The sequence below is a fragment of the Mya arenaria genome, chromosome 6 (assembly GCF_026914265.1).
Source record: "Mya arenaria isolate MELC-2E11 chromosome 6, ASM2691426v1".
NCBI classification, from domain to species: domain Eukaryota; kingdom Metazoa; phylum Mollusca; class Bivalvia; order Myida; family Myidae; genus Mya; species Mya arenaria.
Window position 1 is genome coordinate 48,818,056 of NC_069127.1, and position 23,435 is coordinate 48,841,490.

Sequence of the window (23,435 nt, forward strand, 5' to 3'; positions counted from 1 at the left end):
CCAAATTAAATAAGTGATGGATCAGCATATACAGATGGAAAAGGGAAACTCCAAAATGTTTATAAACTTCTTTATGTTAAAACAAGAGAACCTAAATGCAAGCTTTGAGTGCGGCCTGTTATTTTACCAAAGACCATAGGTTTGACTTGACCTTTAACGTACTTATATTATTTTATTTGTTATAGTTATTTTGAATTCTTCAAACACATGGCCAATTATAAGTAACTGTTGAGTCTTGTCTGAAAAAGTTATTTTGAATTCTTCAAACACATGGCCAATTATAAGTAACTGTTGAGACTAACTGTTGAGTCTTGTCTGAAAAAGTTATTTTGAATTCTTCAAACACATGGCCAATTATAAGTAACTGTTGAGTCTTGTCTGAAAAAAAATATTATCAATTTTAAACTATGACCTTAAGGTGTAACCTTGACCTTTAAATTAGTGATATTTTATTTGTTACCGTAAATGACTGGGTATAAGACGATTAAGGGGGTATAAGACGCAGGCAAAAAAATCCATGAAAATCTGAGAAAAAAACTTTTAATCTATGTTTTGGGATAAAGGACGCATAGAAAAAAATGTCAAAATCAACTGCCAATTACGGCCACCATGTTTGTTAACAGTGACGAAAAAAAAAAAATTCAGGAAAATGGCGATGGTTATCTTTAAAACCATACCATGATAATACAAAGCAAAATATGTTTCATTTTTATTTGTTTCATATTTTATAAAACATAACAAATTATTAAAAATGAAATACATTCAACCAGCACATAAACAAACTGCACAAAAAGCACATAAAATGTAATTCGCTTAACCTTAAGTCACTTTCCTCAAAGCCCTCGTCATTGTTGTCGCTCTGGAAGGAATGCTCCATTTCAACCTCAGTCATGTCTTTGGTCGTCCTGTCAGTGTAGTAACCGCAACCATTATCGTCTTCTTCTTCGTTGGCTGCCTCGTCTGTCGGTTGGTGCACTGGTTTCTTAACAAACTTCTCACATTATGGTGTCATCTTTGGTCTCGTCCATAGCGTATGAAATGAAACATTTCTTAAACGCATATACATTGATCTTTGGATCCAGCTCTTTCCATGTGTCCACGATCCAAGCACAGATTTGATCTAGTTCAGGTTTCTTTCTCTGTCCGGTCTTTGTGTACGAGTGTTTTTCACCGGCCATCCAGTAGTTCCATTTATATCGATGTGCCACTTTCATCGGCTTATTTATGGAGACATCTAGGGACTGTTACGTATGGATGTCACCCTTCCAGGAATGACAGCAGGAGATGTCCTCGACTCTTTCATCAACTCTTTCATTCCGGGGGTTGTGTGTGCCCTGAAGGCATCCAGGACCAGAAGAGAGCGATGCAGGTCCAAACAGTTTTCATCCAGATGTAGCAAAGAGCCTGGTCAATCCAGCCTTTTCCTGCACACAAACATGGATCCCTGCTGGCCACTCGATATTCTTCAGCATAGTTTTCCTCTTAAATATAACGTATGGTGGGAGCTTGCCTCCGTCAGCTGTACAAGCTAACATCAAAGTAAATCTGTTTTTTTTCGTTTCCCGTTGTATGTGTGGTTACAGTCTTAGATCCAAGGGCATTCAACTTTGTTGATGCAGGCATGTCGAACGTCAGTGGAGTCTGGTTGGCGTTGCCTATTTGGCTGAGTGGGAAGCCGGTGGTTTTCCTTTGGCGGATAATAAATCGCTGAAACTCTGTGATTTAAGTCTCAAAATCTTCTAGCAGCTTCTGGCTGATGTGAGTACGTCTTCGGATGGACAGCTGTTGATGTTTCATGAAGGTGCGGACCCATGTTGTCGATGCCTTGAAGGATGATTGAACTTGATGTGTCTTGGCCAACTTCATAGCCTCAAGATGGATATCAATCGTTGATACGGCCACACCCCCCTCTCTTCGCTCTTTGACGTATTGTAGAATAGCCGTCTCAATAGTGGGATAGAGCGCCACCATGCCCCGATTGGCTTTTCTCGTCTTTGTCATGGCCATTAATTTGTGCGTTGACTTCATTCATGGTGTACTGGCGAACCGCTGCACAATTGCTGTGCTCTTCAGCATAGCTGATGACAGCTAGCTTTTCTCGTGCTGTGTACGATGTACGCACTTTTCCCATGATGGGAAGCAGTAAGATAGGCACTGAAAAGGACCGTGTGTGACAATTTGTTGCTCGATGGCACTGAAAAGTATCTTTTAATATGTCAATTTGTAAGATTTCTTTCTGACAGTATTTTGTAAACGATAACCTGTCGAGAATGAAAAGTGAAGTTATGCAAAAACCTTATATTGTACGGGTTTGTTCTCAAAATGTCAACATGTCACAGAAAAGAATAAAGAACGTGGTGGCAAAGTGCGAAAAAACAAGACCATTATCGCAACAGTTTGTAGTGTTGGTATGTTAAACAGGTTTAAAGGCAGTGCGAGTTTTTCACACCTTATCATACAACTGAAAAAAAATATGTTGACAGTGCACAACTTTGCTTCTTTATATGCATGTTTAATTATTGTTATATTCAAAATAATATTGAATAATGTTAATAATTTTAATCGTACAATATTTTATTTAAATTATAAACGTCCTATGATATACCGTACCCCGATCTTCAACTGCAGTTTTAACTCGGATATACTCGATCGATATGACGCGAGTAACATCCCTTTCTACATAGATCTAAACAAACGCTCAGTCTGATATCGACCTCAGAAAAAAAGTTCAAAAGCTTGTTACTGGTTATTAGACGCAGGCATTTTTTTACATCAAAATCTGAGGGAAAAAAGTGCGTCTAAAACCCACTCATTTACGGTATATTTATTTTAAATTCCTCAAATGCATGACCAATTAGGTAACTGTTGATTCTTGACTGAAAAACCTTTAATTTTAAACCATTACCTTAAGGTGTGACCTTGACCTTTAGCCTGAGTACTCTTGGCAAGCATTTGTGCCAAATCATTTTCAAATTCATGCATGCTGCTGGGCCAATCAAGTTACAGCTTAGATTAACCAAAACACAAAGCATTTGGACAAATGACCTTTAAAGCTGCACTCTCACAGATATACCATTTTTACAACTTTTTTTATTTTTTGTCTTGGAGCAAATTTTTTTGTAAATATCTGCAAACAAATGATAAAAAGATTGCTGACAAAAGATCGCATATTTTCATATTTTTGTTCAAAATTAATGTTTTGAAAATGCATAAAACATCAATTTTTGAACTTAAATATAAAAATCTGTGATCTTATTTTTGTCAGCAGTCTTATATAACTGGTTTCCATGGATTTTCGCAAAAATTTGCTCGTTCCTGAAGACAAAAAATAAAAAAGTTGTCAAAACGTTCAATCTGTGAGAGTGCAGCTTTAAGTGTGATATTGATCCTTGACATACAGCACAATTTTAAGCATCACATTATGGTCTTGTCATGGAAAATGTTTGCGTCAAGTTATTTCAAAATCTCTCTAAACATGTACATTAATTAAACTTGAGCATAAAGTACAAGGCCTTTTAACAAATGACCGACCCTTAAGTGTGACCTTGACCTTCGATCTGTAGACATGGGTCTTATACGTGACACACGGTGTTATGGAGAATATTTGTGCCCAGCTATTTACAGATCCTTCCGTTCATGACAAAGTTACAACCTGAACACCAATTGTTGATGCTTCATGCCTGCCCACCACGCCCCCTACCCACAGCTTTTATTTACATTTCAAAAACCTTCTAAAATTTACAGAATCCAGAACATTCCTTTTAAAAAAATAGAATATAAATAATCTGGACATTTATTTCTCATTAGGTTTTTCTAATAAGTTCAAAAATTATTTGTACTCCCCATAAATAGATATTTGGCACTCCAGGGCTTATATTATACGTACCCTGGTGCAAATTTTACATTGGGTATTTTTTTTTTCCTTACATGCAATCCTGTGATATTTAATATTCACCCCATGCAAAGACACACATAAAGACAATGTCATATAAGGAAAACATCATGAAAGTTTATGGCTTCAAATCATTGCTAGCCATCGTCAAGAAGGAAAGAGCCGAGTCGTGAAACATATATAGGAGACCATTGGTGGCAGTTTTATTTTCAAGCAATACTTTTTATCCATTAATTTGCAGGATGTGATTAGCAAGGCAATTTCTAGTCTGGAGTTCTGAACTGAGCCAGAGACAAAAAGTTCTAAGCAATTATATGGTCAATGTTCTCATACAGATGTTCCTGAAGAAGAAAAAGTTCATTAAAATGATTGAATACTGGACTGGCAATTTTGTGCTAATGTATTACCAGCTGATGCCAATTATTTCAGGCTTAAGATGTATGTTTTTTTCTGGTTTGTTTACTATATAGTAAATGCTATATGAGACATACATTTCTAATACATATTTAAGCCAGAGTAATAATTAATATACTAATGCGTATAATCTGTCTTTACCATGGTAATTAAAAACAATGTTTTATGCTTCAAATTCATGATGTAGACTCAACAAAAGTATTTTCAGATTCATTAATGCTACAAACATTGACAATTTTTATGTTGGTTTTAGTGGCCAACATATTTTTCTGACCAATGAGAAGTGGGTATACTTCAAATTTGCCAAATCATTTATTTCAGTAAATCAGCAGTGATCAGCCGTTATTGATTTTATTCAGGTTATTCGGTAAATATAAACAATGGCTGGCCTTCTTAGTAGGTAGTCTACACCACAGTATGTAGACCACTAAAAAAGTAAAGGTTGTTAGTACGTAAAAAAGTGATTATGCGACTGTGTCTCATCAAACCATTTATTTTTTAAGTACAATATTACCTTGAACCATTTCTTTGTGACAATTTAAACCTCTACATATTTCCAGGCAAGCTTAAAATGTTTAATCTTGAGAGTGATACTCATTATATTAACAACCTTTACAATAAATACATACAACCTGAATGTTACAAACTAACCCTAAATCCTGCTTCATATGCCACTTTTCTATACCAAGTTTGAGGCAAAAAATCAAAGTCTTCTAAAGCTAAGCCTAGACTTTAATTAAATTTAATTTATATAACTTCAAATCATCTGCTTTATTTATCATCGAATACCAACTCATTACAATTCCAATCAATATACCATTAGATTTTACCCTTCCTAGTAACAGAATGTAGAAAACGATAATCAAATATAAATCATAACATCAAAATCAATGTTGATAACAATGAAATCCTCCTGATACTCCCCCTGGGAAACCAATGGGCAATGTGAGAGCCCGGAAATTTCCGAATAATTAACTTTGATCACATTTGCGAGAAATTTAATCATATTTTTTTAATCATTATGCAAACTGGTAGGAAAAGTTTAATCAACACGACCCATTGTTCTATCTATTCTATTTAAGTGCTCCAATCACTATTATGCACATTGTGCACATTTTACACCAGGTTAATATATTTTGTGCTCACTAGCAAATCCAGGGGAATGGGTGGTGGGGGGCACCTGGCATAGTCCCCCCTAAAATCATCCATATTTACTTTTTATTTATTACGAGAAATTTTAAACGCTCAAAATGCATTATTTCAGTACCACCAAACCCCCCTGCCAAAACTTTAAACCAAAAACACTTCGGTTCTGAGGGAGGGGTGTAAGTCAAATACCAACCCACTTAAGTTATGCCCCCTCTAACGTCAAATCCTTGATACCCCCCCCCCCCCCCATCATTTGCATTGGGTATTCTTTCAACTTGCATACTAATGTGTTTCATAATCCCAAGTTGTCTTTCTTGTTGTTAAACATGCATACATTGTATAGCAGTCCAAGCCTCATACACTCTCCTTCCCTCATTAGGCTCCTGTACATTAATTTCTGCGTTGCTTTATCCTTTAACTTGATTAAACTCATCCTTTTAACTATAATGATTATCATTGCTGCCTTGCATTTTTTAACTCTAGTAACCTCATACCTTTCTACCATAGCAATTAATGGCCTAGCTTGCTAAAATTTGAAAGTGATCTTTGTAATGTTTTTGAAGTTTTGTCCAGTATAATTTGTTTGCACGATACAAATAACAATATATTTAATCATTTTTCATGTTCTATCAATTAAAGGTTTCAATTTTAGTGTTTACATACGATAACGAAATGTCCATATCTTTTATTCAGACAATTTATTAAACAAATGAACAAGTTGCGGCAGACAATTGTTAATTATTTAAAACTTCTCTAAAACTCTTTAACAAATGTAAAAGCTTTGTTTAAGGCATTGATTTTTAGAGAATCTAATATTTGCACTTTTCCTAGAAAATAACCATATAACGGACGTGCATCTTCCCAATCTTCAGCAAATATATTATTCATTCTTTTCATTACATGGCAGCATGCACTTTATAACTTTGATATTTATTAGAAATAGAATCTCTGCATTTCAAGTCGAAATTGGAATTCTGATACAAGAAGAAAAAAATTGTGTGTAATTTAAAATCTACAATTATAAAGAGCGCAGATATGGAATGCCATTGCTGGTCTGTTGTCTATTTTTCTCTCCAACAAGGGGAACAATTGTTAAAGCCTTGATATGCATCATGTGTATAATAAATGTCTTTTCGGACATTTGTATCAAGATTGTTTAAATATCTTGACCAGTTTTTGTGTACTGACCAACATTAAAGTTTTTGTACAATGACCATGCCAACTGTGTGTTGAATTAGTCATTGTTAACAATGACATCGAGGCAATAACAATACCTCGACATCTTCTTCGCAAAAGCAGACAAGCTTAAAAATGGCATCAGCAAGAAGATTATATATATGGGTATATTGTTGTCGGTAAATTTATCAATTGAAAACCCAGATTGTTGAATTTTGTTTTGCTTTAAAAAAAAAATGATGAACGTATTACTCTCTAAAAACACCAGGGAAATCCTCTCTCTATCTGATGGAACCAGGGTACAAACCTATGATGGAGATTGGTTTTCTGGCGAAGCGGAATCGCCCTCGTATGCCAATGTATTTGCTGCGACATCCAGCTGACCAAAGTCGAACTGAGTACTCGAGGCCAAAAAATACAACCAGAACTATCTCCTGAAAATAATAAAAAGAAATATTACAAAACATGGACAAAGCATCTCTCTCCCTCCCTAATATGTTTCTGAAGCAAAAATCCATACAGCTGGCGTTTATAAGAAACATGTCCATAAGGAACTGATTCAAAGATCTCTTTGGTGACAAATAATGGTTACCTCCACTGCTACAATGTAACTGCCAAGCTTTCATGCAATATTTAAGCATAGGATTTAAAGTGGCAGTTATTCCGTTTGGCAACAGCCATCCATTCTTAGCATTAGTTTTCCTCACATAATTATAAATCTCTACAATATAATTCATTAAAACAATTTTGGGTTGCGGTTTCATTGGAATCCAATCAACCATGAAACATTATTGCTGGAAAAGGACTATTTGTTGTTTTTTCCCCAAATTTTGCTGATCTGTGTCTAATGCAGCTTTAAAGCTGCTCTCTCACAGCTAGAACATTTTGACATTTTTATTATTTTTTGCCTTGGAACGAATTTATGCGAAAATGCATGGAAGCCAGTTATATACCCAAGACTCAGCTCACAAAAAATCAGATCGCAGATTTTCACATTAAAGTTATTTTTTTTTATAATTATATATATATATATGCATATTTCTTAAACCGTCAGTAACACTTTTATAGCCATAAAACATTACTTTTCAACATAGCCATAAAACATTACTTTTCGACCGGAAATATTAAAATCTGCGATCTTATCTTTTGTCAGTAGTCTTATATCACTGGTTTGCGGATATTTACGCAAAAATTGGCTCATTCCAAGACAAAAAAAAAAGGTTGTCAAAACCGTAAATCTGTGAGTGTGTAGCTTATATTGTTTACCATTGAAATACAAGACTGCATAACTGCAATTTTATCAGAATTACAACCTTTACTGCAACATATCTAACATCAATGTCTTCTCATTTTAGACAAAATGAAAAGATAGACCAATATGCTTGGAGGCATCTTTTTCATTGACATATAAATCAAGTAGGAGATGGCCATAATGAGCAAACTCTTATAATGCTTATGGGAGGTTTTCTATTACAAACAAGGTACATAACTCAGCATTTATTAAAGTGATATTTAAGACATGTGTGTATTTTCTCTGGCAACATGTGTACCAAGTTTCATTTTAGAATTATGTCCAAGACTAAATTGTTTGCATGATGATGACGACAACAATGCCACAACTATTTTGGCTATTATCTTAAACTGACAATGAGGTGAACTGGAAGCAGATGCAAATACTCATCCATTTTCTCATTTAACATTTAATAAAGGGGCATAGCTCCGGTCAAAAAACTCTTGTTTTACCAGGGCCTCTCTGATTGGGGAAAAATGCATTAAATTTTGACTAAATTTGGGAATTTCGGCTTTGCAAAAAATACAAAAAGTTAACATATAAGTTTTTATACAAGCTATGAATAGAAAAGTGAAAGCCAGTTATACGGCTGTACCTTTTTTTGAGGGGAGGGGGTTGATTTGTTTTGCTGAAGTTTCTTATCAACAAAACTCTTCTCTTTAGAAGTCAAAAAGTGAATCTTCATATTGGGGATAAGAGTATAAATTATATTTTGGGATGAGAAATGGGACTGAATTTTGTACCCTAAATTAGTCACTAACTCGTCTTGAACTTCAGTCAGAGTGATACTGTGGACTTGCTTAACAAAAATTGAGGAACATAATTTCTTAAGAAGACCAACAGACAAGCAAACAAATTGATAAGAATATAACGAAACCATTATTATATCTGAATGTCAAGAACAATTGTAAATCTTTTTTTAACTCCATTTTAAATATAGTGGTTTTCATTTTTTTTCATTTGGTTTTTCATAACTATAGAGCCAAGCTAAAATTATTATACATGACCATTTGCATTTTTATATTGAAATTGACAGTAGCCCAAGAAATGAGGTACCAAGCCTTATTGTTTATGAACCTGCATGATTCTCAAACATAAAAAAAAACACTATTGTTTGCTAATCGTTAAGGCTCAAGTATGCTGGCTGAAAACTCCATTTAGCCAGCAATCGTTTTCTCATGCATCTGTGATGTCCATTTACACCAAGTAAACAACTGTTGAAGAGTGACGATGCCAATGGATGTCAGCAAATATTTTACATTAGGAAGAAAGTCAGACAGATAAGCAAAAATTAAAAAGCCAAAAATCTTTGAACATTTTACAGACTAATTGCAAAAAATGGATGAATCCTGTTGACAGCATCCATCTTATACATTGTTTATTTTTATCCTTTGATATAAAACAATATCATAACTTAATCTGCAAAGTTACTGTAGGTAAATAACAAAATGACATCGCATTTTCTTTAGGAAATCAATGCAAAGCAATCTGCAAAATGACCATCGTTTTCTATCTCCTGTAAAAGACAGAAATTGCATGCCATACACTGTGCAACATGGCTTCGTGCTTTACTATGACAGAAAAGTTTGAGACGTGTGTCTCATGAAGTGCTTTTGTAAGGCTTTTACATAAAATACAAGGATGCAAATGCTATTTCTGTGTCAATCAGCACATTACAGCAAAATAAAAGTTTAATTTACACATATTACAATATCAGAAGTTTCACTGGATAATAAGCAATATATAAAGATTTGGTATTCATTCAAAAGTCAACCTTGCATTTTTTAAACCCCCATTTCCCATAAATAATGTTTGAAATTATAATTATTGGTGAACAATAACGCACAAAAAAGTGATGAAGCCAAGGCCATTCAGGATACCTTTAGATAGCCTATTGGAGTACCATATCCTTATTTGTAATGGGACTTCCAGGTGAATCACCCTATCTCTTAGTTTTAAGAACAGACCCCCTCTGGTCCTATCACTTGCATTGGTTGTCTGGTTAGCTTAGTGGTTATCACACTCGCTTCTCACCAAAGCGACCCCGGTTCAATTCCTGGCCTTCCAGTTAATGTGAGTTTGGTTAGTGGTCAGCAAGCCAGAGAAGTGGATTTTCTCCAGGCACTCCGGTTTCTCCCACAACACAAGACCACACTCTTGCCAACGAGAGTGACTACCCCAGTACATGTTATCATAACTTCGTTGTAAAATATAGTGTTTAAAGTTAAACTAACATGCACAGTGTAAAGCATGATACATTGGAGACAAATTTCCCAGATATAACTTATATTATAATAGTACTGAGTACTTCAAGTTTCCAAGACAACCCTCAAAGCCAAGTGCCAGGCAAGGGTCATGAAGCAAGCCACTGGTACAGTTTTCATAATCGTCTTTGGTATAACGTGGTTGGGTATTTAACCCAGGATCTCCAGCTCCAGAAGCAGCTGCTCTACCACTGACCTATGAAGTGGTTCACAAACACTAGCTAATCTCTTACCATCCAGAAGAGGGTTTCATTGGCGAAGTCGGCATACTGGTCAATGGTGGACAATACACTAAAGATGAGACACACTAAAACCATCATGAACCTGCAACATAGAAGTAGGATATGAGCTAACAAGAGTGCCATTGAGGGACTGCCAACACTTATTGGCTGTTTTTCAGTTAAAAAGGGATATAACTCAATATGTATACCAAGTTTTATTTGAATATATATAATGGATTTAGAGTTATGGCCAAGGTTGATGTTTTTGCATGCTGTCATGCTGTCAACACCAAGGTTATGACAATACCTCAACTTCTTGTGTTTGTAAAACAAACAAGCTAAAAATAAAACTTGCTTTCAGAATCATAATAACCTTCCACCAAGAGCATTCAAATAATGAGCAAACAGACGCCAACACACATGTAAATCATATTTTGCAATGGTCATGTTATAGCATAACATATATAAGATGCGCATGACCTTTAAGATTCCTTGAAAGGGTTTAAACCTAATGTCTTTCACTTATTTTTTCTAAACTAGCCAATTTATATTACATACGTTTAAAAACCTAAGAAAACATTTCTTTGCCAGCAGTTACAATATTAATTTAGTTGTTTTTTCTGTAAGTAAAGATTCATGTGATTGCTTCAATGTATGAGGGTAGTGTCTGGGATGTTCGTGGAAATTTTACATCAACTGAACAAATGTGTTGAAAATGTTTGAAATTTGGTACAAATAAAGCTCAATGCAATCATCATTGAAGGTAGAAATATTACGTTTTTCATCAATTGCTACATCTAGATGTCTGGTATCCTTGACAACACACATATATATATATTGGTACTTGACGCAAGTCAAAATTATCTCAACATTTACAAAAAAGGTTGTTATAATTTCTACAGAGTAACACCATTACTATAGTACTTTGATGGCACAAGTGTCACGTACATCTTGACATCATTTTTTGAAAAATTATGTAATAACTTTTTGTCCAGCATCAATCGAACATCCAAGTGCATATAAATATACGAGTGCATTGATCAATGTTAATATGGCATTTACCATAGATCTGATAACTTATGAGACATCTGCTGTCATAACAGTTAATTTCATACAAATTACCATCTAATCATAATGCTAGATCTACGCCAATTGACATGATGCTGGTCAACCCTGTTATAAATATTCATGTTATATAAACCAAGGAAGGATTTTACTTTATCATGATAGCCATAAGGCAAACAACATTAATGCATACTTTGAGTAAATATATTGTTTGTTTAACAAAGTCAGTAGTTTTCGAGGGCTGTCATAATCGGAATTTAGCATTGAATTAATAGTAACAACCTCGTAAGGCTTCATATAATAGTTTCTTTGGCGTTTTCCGACTGACTCAGAATTATTTTCGCGCTCCAATTTTTTTATGGCTTCATTTGTATATTTTTGTTTTTTCATAATTTAGGGATGTGGTCAAGTAGAAAATCTACCAGCCTAGCTACCCACACCCAAAAGTGAGGGTAGGGAAACACTTAATAAACTAGCTAGCTATATGTGGCCTTAAATGTAATTAAATTAGCATCAACTGAGGTGGTCTTTATACAAGACATTCCTTATATTAACGAGATCTTTTTAGTTTTGAAGTTTTTTTTATAGAAGTCCAATTTCTGCAGGTTAAAAATATGCAATGCCATTATGCTTCTTAAGATAATAAATCAATTGATATTTTACTAGATTTTAAATACTATTTCTGATGGAGTTACTGAAAAATGCTATTAAAATTTAAAAAATCTACTGTCATTAAAACATTACACAAAATAAAATGGATGGCAAATTAATTATTTCAGGTCTGAGGATAAATAAAGTGAAATGTACCATTCTTACACAGTAAAATGATATATAAAGCATTTCCATCCCGTTGGTCGTTCGAGGAAATTATAAACCTTCCCCTGGATCGTTGACTTCACCGATGTCCGTATTTTCATCCTATATTGTTCGGAAATCAGCTTTTCGGTTTCAGGCGGTTTCTCGAACGAAGACAAGGCATCTTGCTGGAATTTTGAGGAGAAGTGGTCTTGTAAATGTTTGATCTCCATCCCTTGATTTGTATTTGTCCCCATGGCTGATGTTGCTGCCGTTCCCTACTTCCTGGAAAGAAAATTGGACACAATTTATAGACAACATAAGGCAATTGAAATGCTCTACTTATGCTGAAGAAAAATAAGATATTTAATACCATAAATTAACCATAAGGTTTAATTTCTTTGTGGATTTTTTCAAGATTTTCCAAATTTCTCAAAAATGAAAATTATTTTAAGCATAACAGACTATTTAAGCATTTTGTTTCAAATTTAGCCAAATTACTTACTAAAACTTTACTTCCCAAAAATATATTTTCATCATTATTATCACTTAAGATAATTGCCTTTAAATTTCAGAAAAGCTTTAAAATGAGAATAAATATTACTCAACTCATACCAAAATTTGAAAAAGTGTGCTGTTGTAAGATGTAATACAATTGTTCAATCTGGACCAGCTGATTTCCAGTTTTAGTTAGATATTGAACAAAAATTTAAAACTACAAAATTAGAAGTAAAAGATATATATTGTATCAAAAGTAATCCCTTTTTGTGGCACCCAATTTATCCAAACACAAGAGAGAAAGCACCAGAAGCATTGTAGCCACAATAAACTAGAGATGTTTGTCAAACATTATGCGCCCCATGAGCGCCATGTTGTTATGACTATTTGGACAATTGAATGAAATATGCAAGGACCAAAATGACAGCTGATTTTGTCATTGATTTTGGATGCCTTTGAGGCAGTTTTAAGATTATGACCATTCAAAGTAAAATTATGAATGGTAGGAACAGTTTTTAATCATGTTCAGAGGATGACTGATTTTTGCAGATAAACAATCATGTATCCTCTTAGCAGCAGGGAATAAGTAAATATGATGTATTTTAATGCTCAATGAGTTGTGACCTTGACCTTTCACTCTATGACCTCAAAATCCATAGGGGTCATACATCTACTTGTTACCTCCAACCTAAATGTCAATTTTTGAAGCCATGGATGCAGGCTTTGTCGTGCTATCACACAGACAAGATCTTTACATTCAAGGACACTGTGACATTGACCTTTGACCCAATGACCCCTTAAATCAATAGGGGTCATCTACTTGTCAGGCCCAACCTCCAAGTAAAGTTTGAGGGCCATGAGTGCAGGCATTGTCAAATTATCACTAGGACAACCTTTTTCCATTCAAGGTCACCTTGACCTTTGACCCAATGACCCCTAAAATCAACAGGGGTCATCGACTGGTCCAGCCCAACCTTCATGTCAAGTTTGATGACCATAAGGTCCAGGATTGTTGAGTTTGTGTTCAAGGTCACTGTGACCTTGACCTTTGACCTGATGTCCCCTGAAACAATAGTGATTATCTACTGGCCAGGCCCATCCTCTACGTCAACTTTTCCAATTTAAGGTCACTGTGACCTTGACCTTTAACCCTAAAATCAAAAGGGGTCATCTACTTGTCAGGCCCAACCCTCATGTCAAGTTTGCTCCAGGAATCTTCACTCGGACAAACTTTGGTCTACTGACGAAAAGAACAACCAACCGACATATGCAAACCAATATACACCTTCTTCTTCAAAGGCCGGTGCATAAAAACTGTGTCGATTATTCTCGATTGATCATTTACCATATCTAAGAGTGTTTTCATTCTTTTCGTTTACACTTTAACTCCCATATCAGAACATTAACTGTAGAATGGGCGTAGCAATTTTGTAATGCAACAGTGCGGATAAATTATTTTGCTATTCACTAATACCGTACTTTTTTTATTGAATGTTGTCCTTGACAACATGGTTCAAAAACACTTACTTCACCCTAAACTCTCCTGATTGATATTATACCATTTTTCTGCACTCATGTTTACCTTGATTAATGACAGGTTACGGATGCCATAGTTCAGTTATAATGACATAACAGCAATTAAGTTCATAACTGAAAAAGAGTATCAGAAAGAATAACAGTATTTGATATTTGACACATATACAGTCGAAACTCGTTAGCTCAATATCGCATGGCTCGATATCTTCAATTGCTCGAACCGGATTAAAACGACCAAATTTTTTTTTAACTATATGTTCCTACAAAATTTGATCAGATGGCTCGATATCTTGAGGGTCAATATTTCTCCACGCTCGATGTCATTTTTTAGGTCCCTAGTAAGAATTTCACACTTTGTTTCGATTGCTTAATGCTCGATGTCAATTTCGCGGGTCTTAGGTACATAACTTTTGAATGACTTGAGTCACAAACATAGAACTTCAGAAAATTATGCTCAGATAATATGTCAATCTGTTTATAGTAAATATTAAATAGTAGAAAAAAAATTCATTTTTCATAAAAGTGCAACATCCCCGTGACATTTATAGTGAAAATGGCGTAAGAATTTCACACTTTGATTTGTTTGTGTGGCTTCATTTAGCAAAAGGCGATATCGATTAGAATTGCTTGATTTAAGTATCATAATTATTATCATATTTAAATGGTTTAACAGTTTGAGCAAGCAATATAGCCATCACTTTAATTTCTGTCTTATATTGGCACAAGTACAAACTTCAAAATTATGTAATCACATGTGTAAATCTTAATGCAATTTGATAAAACGTCATTCACAAAAAAATATTGCGCTGAATGTTATTATATAAATAAATAAAAAAAATCAAATTATATTTTCATAGTATCGAATGCGTCATGTTGCAAACTGTATGATAACTTATAATATCCAATGCCTACTCTTCGCATGGGGAGGTAATGTATCAAATAACAAATGAGGTTAACAAAACGTTCAAAGAGAAATACACATTCAGTATATAAGCAATACCGCTTGGCTTGATATTCTCGAGGCTCGAAGTAATTTGGCCGGTCCCTGGAAATTATCGAGCCAACGAGTTTCGACTGTATAAATATATATATGCATAATGCTACAGTATTATACCATTTAAGTTTAATTCATGCACATGTATCGTTGCCTGGTTTTGCCAAGAATTTCCCCCACAGTATTTCCAAGGTTTTATACAACCAATCACAAATTCATTCTTTCAACAGACGAAGCAAAAAACATATCAATACATATTATATACTTGACTGAAGTCACTTTATTCCATCTCCATTCTTTTCTTCCATTATGTCAGTTCCTATATTTTAACAATATCCCCTATATCACTGGTATATGATGCCAGTCATTTAATTACAAGGCATACAATTTATTCTAGATGCATGAGATTAAGCTACATATTTATATGACAGATGCCACATCCCACATCCCTGTATAAATTTACTGGCATGTCACATTCCACATTAAATGTTTCTTGCTAAACAAGCTGACAATAAAATCAATATAACCATTATTTTAGTAAGAGCAAAATTGTTTATGGCCAACGTTAACAACTTCATTTCATATGTCATTTCAAATTTATTATAAACACAAAAAATATATGAATTTATAAGATTAATTAATAATATTCAACACATGCAAAAGATTTATAGCTAATAATTGTCTTCAAGGTCACATATCTATATGATGTCAGTAGGAATGATAAAATTGTACAAATTATTCAAGCAATTTTTATTCAAGCAATTTTTAAACTGGATCTGTACGGTTTCCGTACAATCATAGCTACTGATCCAAACCCAAGAGGCCAATACGTTTTACCTTTTTTTTTGGAGGATGCAATATTGTAGATTATCTGTACCAACATCCTAGACAGAACGTGGGGACATTTCAAGTTCCCCGCCCTGCCTGTAGTATTGTACAGACAACATACATTGACCGTCCAACTCCCCACGCAATAGTTATGCCAGCAACAAACTACAAGCTCTTACAGGCCTCGCAACTGTGGTCCAAATCTCCACAGACAACGTGCGATGCCTCATGCTCACTGAGTGCAAGCTCTTCTGGGGCCCTAAGAGAGCTGCACTCGGCTACCAGCTTGGTGCAATCTCTGTAGCTTGGTGAAACATCATAACAGAGTTCCTGTGTTCTCTATTTGAGTTAAAAAATGTGTAGATGCTAGCAAGAGTCAATGATGTCAGGGAGTAACAGACATTATTGATTTTGCAAAAGTTTGACTGAAATTACTCGTAAGGGGCATATGGCATTAATTAACAATTGAACTTTTTTATATCTGTTTTTAATCAGATCAATAAATCAGGAATGAATAAAACAAATATTCCTAATGTTTTATTTTTATTTTAGCTGAGGTAAATATGCAGGGGTGTGGTAAGGCTAAACAGTGGTGAATCGACATGCCCCGAATCTGCCACACCAAGTCCTCACAGTAAAATGCCAGTTTTTCTTATATACAATCTCATAAAACATGTATTTCACTTCCTGATAAAATACACTTTGCACATGATTGTTGTATGAAGGAAACAATCATGACTTTTACACATGAAAGTAGTTTGTGTTGCTTTATTTTTGTACAGAAGTAAACATTGATACAATTATCCTAAAGTCATCACTATAAGTCTTAATGAATTGAGTGACAACACAGCCCACATAGAGTGAAAATAATTTCATTTGAATAATTTATTGAGTGGAAAATTACACTTTACGTTTCACATGAAATTAAAACCATAAATATTTGATGTTGAGCTACCACGATTCATTGCCAGACACTGATTTGGGTTTTTTATTTTCCTGCTCTTAAGAAATCAGGCTTTATGGTGTTGAAGTGACAATTAGGCGCAATGTCCAGACATTAATTACGTCAGGGAAACATTATGGTTACTAAAATCACTTTCACTTGTCTGGTAACTTGTCAAATCTGATTCTTTACCAGACAGACATTACCAAAAGACAACAAATACATTGTATATCAGATAATTATGTACAAAAAATCTGATTATTAAGATAATGAATTATTCGGACCAATAAATCTTTATATTTAAACTAGAGCACCATGGATTAAATGTCAATGCTCTTCTGCATTTCTTTCCATCAATAAAAAGGGGCAATATAAAACTCAGCTTACCATTCAAACAAGATTTATGGGCCTCACTTAACAAATGAGCGAAATGTCGCTCGCAATAACTTAGTTTTCAGGGCCTCACTTAACAAATGAGCGAAATGTCGCTCGCAATAACTGTTTTCAAAGTTTTATGTCAATACTTTGAACAGTTTTATAGTTTAATGACCAAGGTTACAGTTATCGAACAAAAAAATGCTGTCACCATCTTATATACACCTTATCAACAAGACTATACTTCTGTTTGCAAAAAATGCACTAAACCATTGTAATTTGTACCGATAATGGTGGATGAAGATGTCAGAAAATACCGCCAAAACAAAAACAGTCACTAGATTTTTCCACCAGTTTTGAAGTCGTGTTTGTGTTACCGTGTAGCGTTGACATTGATCTTTAATGTGCCTGTTTCGGTCTGTCATTTATACATCAAGTGCAGTCAAGTATTATATATATATAATCTGATGTTTCCGCAAATTCAATCATTCAGCAGATAATCGTGAATAGGGTGGACTTGACACTCAGCTTATATTCAATCGGGGTTTTTAATCAAATAGTATATTGTAACCGATACCAGCTACTACTTATTTTACTTAAAATTCATTTAATTTTCTAAATGTGAAGCGGCAAATTGCCATTTGAGCTGTCCATTTTGGCCGGCTGTGCTTCAAAACCTCCAAATCAACTGATACAAGCATAAGTTCAATTTCCCAAATGAAATATGTCTACTTAAATTGGGAATGCCAACACTTTGGAAGTTTAAATCTAAGTACCATTGTTTTTCAAATGGCCTTGTAATTTTGACACTTGAATGACTGGGCCTTGAAGATAAAACATTAAATCTTTCCCCTCCCATGACTACCCATCGGAAAATAATCAGCCCCGCTGACCCAAATAATGCTATGCCGAAAAGTTTACATTACCTAGCTAGAGTATAGACTTAAATCAGCCTGACCCAAATAATTCATACCTAAAATTTGACATTGTTATTATAACTAGCTTGGAATAGACTAAAACATCTGCCAAGGACAATAATACATGTCCGTAGTTTTAAAATTGAAAGCTGATGGGTTTGATCAAATTCAGCGCAAAATGTGTTACACAATATTACATTACAGTAAATTTAAGATTAGGCAAGATTACAATTTTAACAAAATTACTTATAAATGCCATCATGTTGCATAATTATATGAGGGGTGATCGCAAAGTTCGTGTAAAATGTTCATAACATTTTTATTTTTATTCCAATACATCTGACACGGTATTATCCACAAGATCAATTTATTTAGAGATTAAATATTAGGTGAAATAACAATCGGCTAACAATAATAATAATAATTAACGTATCCTTAGCAAAGCAAAAGGCCAGAGTCAGCACACACCGAAATGTGTATACATGTTACCATTCATTCACCTTAAGAAATGCAATTTGTACACTGGATCTTATTGTCAAAAATCCGCGTAAATCTTGCACGTTCAATATCATTGTCATGACGCCATTTCCTTAAAATTCAACATTGTTTACTACATCCGGTTTGAAAATAGCAGTTTATTTGAACAGTCAAGGAAACCAAACCTGCGTCATGACTTCAACTGGAGATGTTGAATTAATTACGGAGCTTCATTAAATTTTTTGTCGGGATCAGAATGACACCAGCTGAAACAGTTTCAATGACAAAATGATGCGATACTTTAAAGAGGTTTGGCCCAGCATTCGTCTACAAATGGCACAAAAAAATTAAGAATGGCAGAAAACCACTTGAAGACAATAAGAGAGAATTAAGGTAGGCCTAGGATCGTGATTCCTAGTGTTCGAGAAAAAGTGAGAAGTATCATCCAGGAAGATAGACAAAAAACATTGAGACAGATTGCCAGTGAACTTGACATATCTCCTTCAATTGTACATGGCATTCTTACAAAGGGTTAGGTATGTTGAAAGTCAATGCGCGCTGGGTCACGAAGTTGCTGTCGGACGAAAGAAAAGCAGACGAGAGCAAGGTGTTCAGCTGCATTCTTGGATCGGTACGCAGCAGAAGGTGACAAATTCCTTGACAGGATAGTAACAACAAACTAAACTTTGCTTCATCACTATGATACAGAGACGAAGGCGCAATTGTCGGTGTGGAAAACACCAAGAATACACCCACCGAAAAAAAATCGGGTGCAAAGAAGCTGCGAAAAAGAGATGTTCATCTTCTTCATGGATCGCTGCGGGATGATCGTGATGCACAGAGTCAAAGAGGGAAGAACGGTGAATGCTGACTTATAATAACTCAATGGTAAATATCAATGCAACCCACGGATAAATAAATCAATAAACTACAATGATATAAAATTTAAATATTTATATAGAAATATAGCAATTGATTAATTTTATATTACAATACTTTCTTGCATTAAAACATCACCGCTTGCATTGCTAACTGAAACATGTTGATTTTCAGGTATTGAAAAGGGCTCTTGTGAATGCTCTTAAGAGGATAACAGCCGGCTTTGGACCTTGATCGGATTATCCTGCACCAGGATCATGCTCCTGCACATAGGGCAAACTCTACAGTCAGAGATTACATTTCTGGGATTTGAAGTCTCAATAGAACACCCTCCCTACAGCCCTGCTGATTTGACATTGGCAACCCGTCAAAGAGTTTCACAACTTGACACAGACTGGTACCGGGAGTCATTTATCAAGTGGATTGCGAGACGTCAGAAATGTGAAGCCTTGCGTGGTGACTACGTAGAAAAAGTGCACTGTTCATTGAATATGGATGACGTGTGACGTTAATTGACGTTGTTTACGTTTTGGCGTGCGAAAGTGACGCATAGTAACTGTGTTGTAATTGATGTAACTATCAAACTTTTTAATGGATTCATATAATATTTATCATGGAGTATTGTTATTCATTAAACATTATTGTGGTATATGTTTTGTTTATTTATTTGCAAAAGAACACAAATTACAGTACATTAATAACACGAACTTCGCGATCAACCCTCATAAAAATAAACATTAATAATATTAATAATTCAAATGTCAACAATTTGTTGCTATTGAAAAATAAGAATGGAAGCCATTTAGGTGCTTTTTAGCTTTCTTTTCTTTTTGTAGAAGAGTATATAAATGCATATCAATTGAAAACTTAGTAAATCACGCATGTAATAAATGCATTCCAATTGAAACCATAGTAAATCATGCATGTTGTAAATGCATTCCAACTGAAACAATTGGTTAATCATGCATGTTGTAAATGCATTCCAATTGAAACCATGGTAAATCATGCATGTTATAAATGCATTCCAATTGAAACCATGGTAAATCATGCATGTTATAAATGCATTCCAATTGAAACCATGGTAAATCATGCATGTTATAAATGCATTCCTATTGAAACCATGGTAAATCATGCATGTTATAAATGCATTCCAATTGAAACCATGGTAAATCATGCATGTTATAAATGCATTCAAATTGAAACCATGGTAAATCATGCATGTTATAAATGCATTCTTGAGTTGATAGCATAGTAAAGCATGCACCTTATAAATGCATCCCAATTGAATCCATAGTAAATGACATGCTTGTTATAAAGGCATTCCAATTGAAATCATAGTAAATCATGCTCATTATAAATGCATTCCAACTAAAACCATAGTAAATCACATTCTTTTACAGCTGCCTTCCACTACAGCCCCGATGCTTTGTAGAAGGGTTGCCAATAAAATTTGTTAGTTTCGGGAACCTTTCGGTATCATTAATCAATAAATGGGCGAGTTGCAGAATACTTGGTACCAAGATAGAATGCTTAAATGTTGAGAGTCGGGGTACATATAAACTATTTGGTTATCAATTGCTATTGGGACACCATGGATGTTACAGGCCTTCACATTGCACTTCAGAGTGAGTTTCAAATCCAAGCTGAAATGGTGCCATGCTTGCATGGACATTGTATTTGAGACCGAGAAGAAGAAAACATCATCAATGGTGGGTCTGCCCCTGGCTCACAGACGACAGGAGGCTTCAGTATGGACAGTACAATACATTGATGCAAGAACTCAGAGATGAAGATGCCTTCAGCCTCCTCCTTCAAAAGGTATTGGAGGATCACCCCAACAATGTTTGACGACATACTCCAGCGTCTAACACCTCGCATTCAGAAAAAGAACACCAGGGTCCGTAATGTCTTTCCTGCTGGCCTAAAGCTTGCGATGACGCTGAGGTACATAGTATCTGGGGACATGTACGCCTTCTTGGCACATGACTTCCGTGATGCTGCAGAAAGTGTTTACCCATTTGTCCCAGAGGTGTGTACTGCTTTGCTTCAGGAGAAACCCTCTGGGCATTCCCAAAACTCCAGAGGCCAGGCGTGAAGTGGCTACCCAATTCGAGAGAAGGTTGAACATGCCTCTTACTCTTGTTTCCCTCGATGGCAAACATGTGGAAATTTAGAAGCCACCGGGTTCAGATAGTTTGTATCACAATTACAAGGGCTTCTTTAGCATAGTCCTTCTGGAATTAGTCAATGCAAACTATAGGTTTATCTGGTGTGACCTGAATGTTCAGTAACAAATACCTTTAATAAGAAAATAATAGACTTACTATTTTTCGTAGTCTCTTTCAAGTTCTGATTCAGCTTGCTCTGGTCTTTGCTGCCTTTTACAGCAGAAGAAGAGTGGGATGTGCTGGGGGCATCCCTTAATGGAGTTTTTCTTTTGAGATTTTTTCTTCTCAGCTTGGGCCGGCAGATAATAGGTTATGCTGAACTTCAGTGTTCAAGGGCTGGCTGTCTTAGTATATTTCACCCCAAATCTCTTTTTGGTAGCTTGCCCTTCTCTCTTACCATGACTATATTTTTTTTAACGAGTTCAACTCGCACCAAAAACATTAAAATGTCGATGTTGTCAATTTGAAAATATCGGCAAACTGACGGCATCCGACAAACAGACGCTTCTGCTGTCGCTCTTTTATAGTTCGGGAAATACGGCTCCTGCTCCATGCAGTCTCAGTTCCCACTTACTATTTTTTTCAAGGGTAAACTTATCCCCTCCGTACAAAAATTGGGGGTAAAATGCAATTATTGGGGTTATGAAATAAATAAATACTTAAAAAAAAAATATTAAAAAGTTGCATAATAACAAATTGTTAGTTTTGTATTGAAGTTACAACTTCACAACCATTTCAATCCCTGTCAATCAAAGTTTATTGTCTACAGGTTACATTTCTGAACTGCCTTTTGGATGACTTCATCCACGTCTGTCCCATGTTGTTTCGTCGCCTGAAGTTTGCACAGGTTCACTGCTAATCATTCATTTCGCCAGGCGTATAAAGTTATAACCCATCTACATTGTAATGACGTCAGCGAGCAGAATCTGTGGTTAAGCCAATCAATGGGACTAGATAATATTTGTCAGGTCTATTTTTAGAACGTGGTGTAGGATTCCAAAGAAATTAATATTCGCCCGCAAGCTTTTCAGATGTGCGCGATCTTGTACCAGGTGAAAAATGTATTTGTGATTTTTATTTTTTTGGCATGATTTATGTAATATTTTACGTGAGTGGGAACTCTGTGCTCAGCATCTCTTTTGCTGACAATTGGTATCTCCAGCAATGATTCAGCATGATGATCGGCATAGGGTTACATGATCTGCATAGCTTCCACATGTATACGCGAAACAAAATTCTTCCACTCGTCGTCTTTCAGGAGCTTTCGGCATCAATTTAGCTTCCTTTAGGGACTGCTCAGAATGGCTAAAAGATTTTGAAGCCTCGCAGAAGGCTTTCCGAAGATGCTGAGTTAATGGTGATGGGTCCCCGAACGTCGCGAATGGTTCCTGATGTTTATTAGAAGACCCCGAAGCCGTCTCGAATTAAACCTTTAACTTTTAAAATTTGGATGCCAAAGTTTTTTCGATCCTGATTTGGCCTGATGTGCCGAGAAGGTTTCCAGAAGTGTTAAGGAAGGACATGGAAAGGTTCCAAAACATCACAAAGACATG

At 35.2% G+C, this 23,435-nt stretch overlaps 1 protein-coding gene across 3 annotated transcripts in view; it reads right to left on the reverse strand.

Annotated features, from left to right (window-relative positions):
• LOC128238911 (potassium voltage-gated channel subfamily KQT member 1-like) overlaps positions 1-23,435 on the reverse strand; it is an 82,067-nt gene that overhangs the window by 31,817 nt on the left and 26,815 nt on the right. For 2 of the 3 annotated variants that reach the window (XM_052955225.1, XM_052955224.1), the window contains exons 2-5: positions 14,348-14,415; positions 12,289-12,552; positions 10,420-10,510; positions 6,939-7,065 (exon numbers count right to left, since the gene is read on the reverse strand). In XM_052955225.1, coding sequence (XP_052811185.1) covers positions 6,939-7,065; positions 10,420-10,510; positions 12,289-12,524 — 454 coding nt within the window. In that variant the 5' untranslated portion in view covers positions 12,525-12,552; positions 14,348-14,415. The remainder of the gene's footprint in view (positions 1-6,938; positions 7,066-10,419; positions 10,511-12,288; positions 12,553-14,347; positions 14,416-23,435) is intronic. The other variant, XM_052955226.1, reaches the window with a different exon arrangement.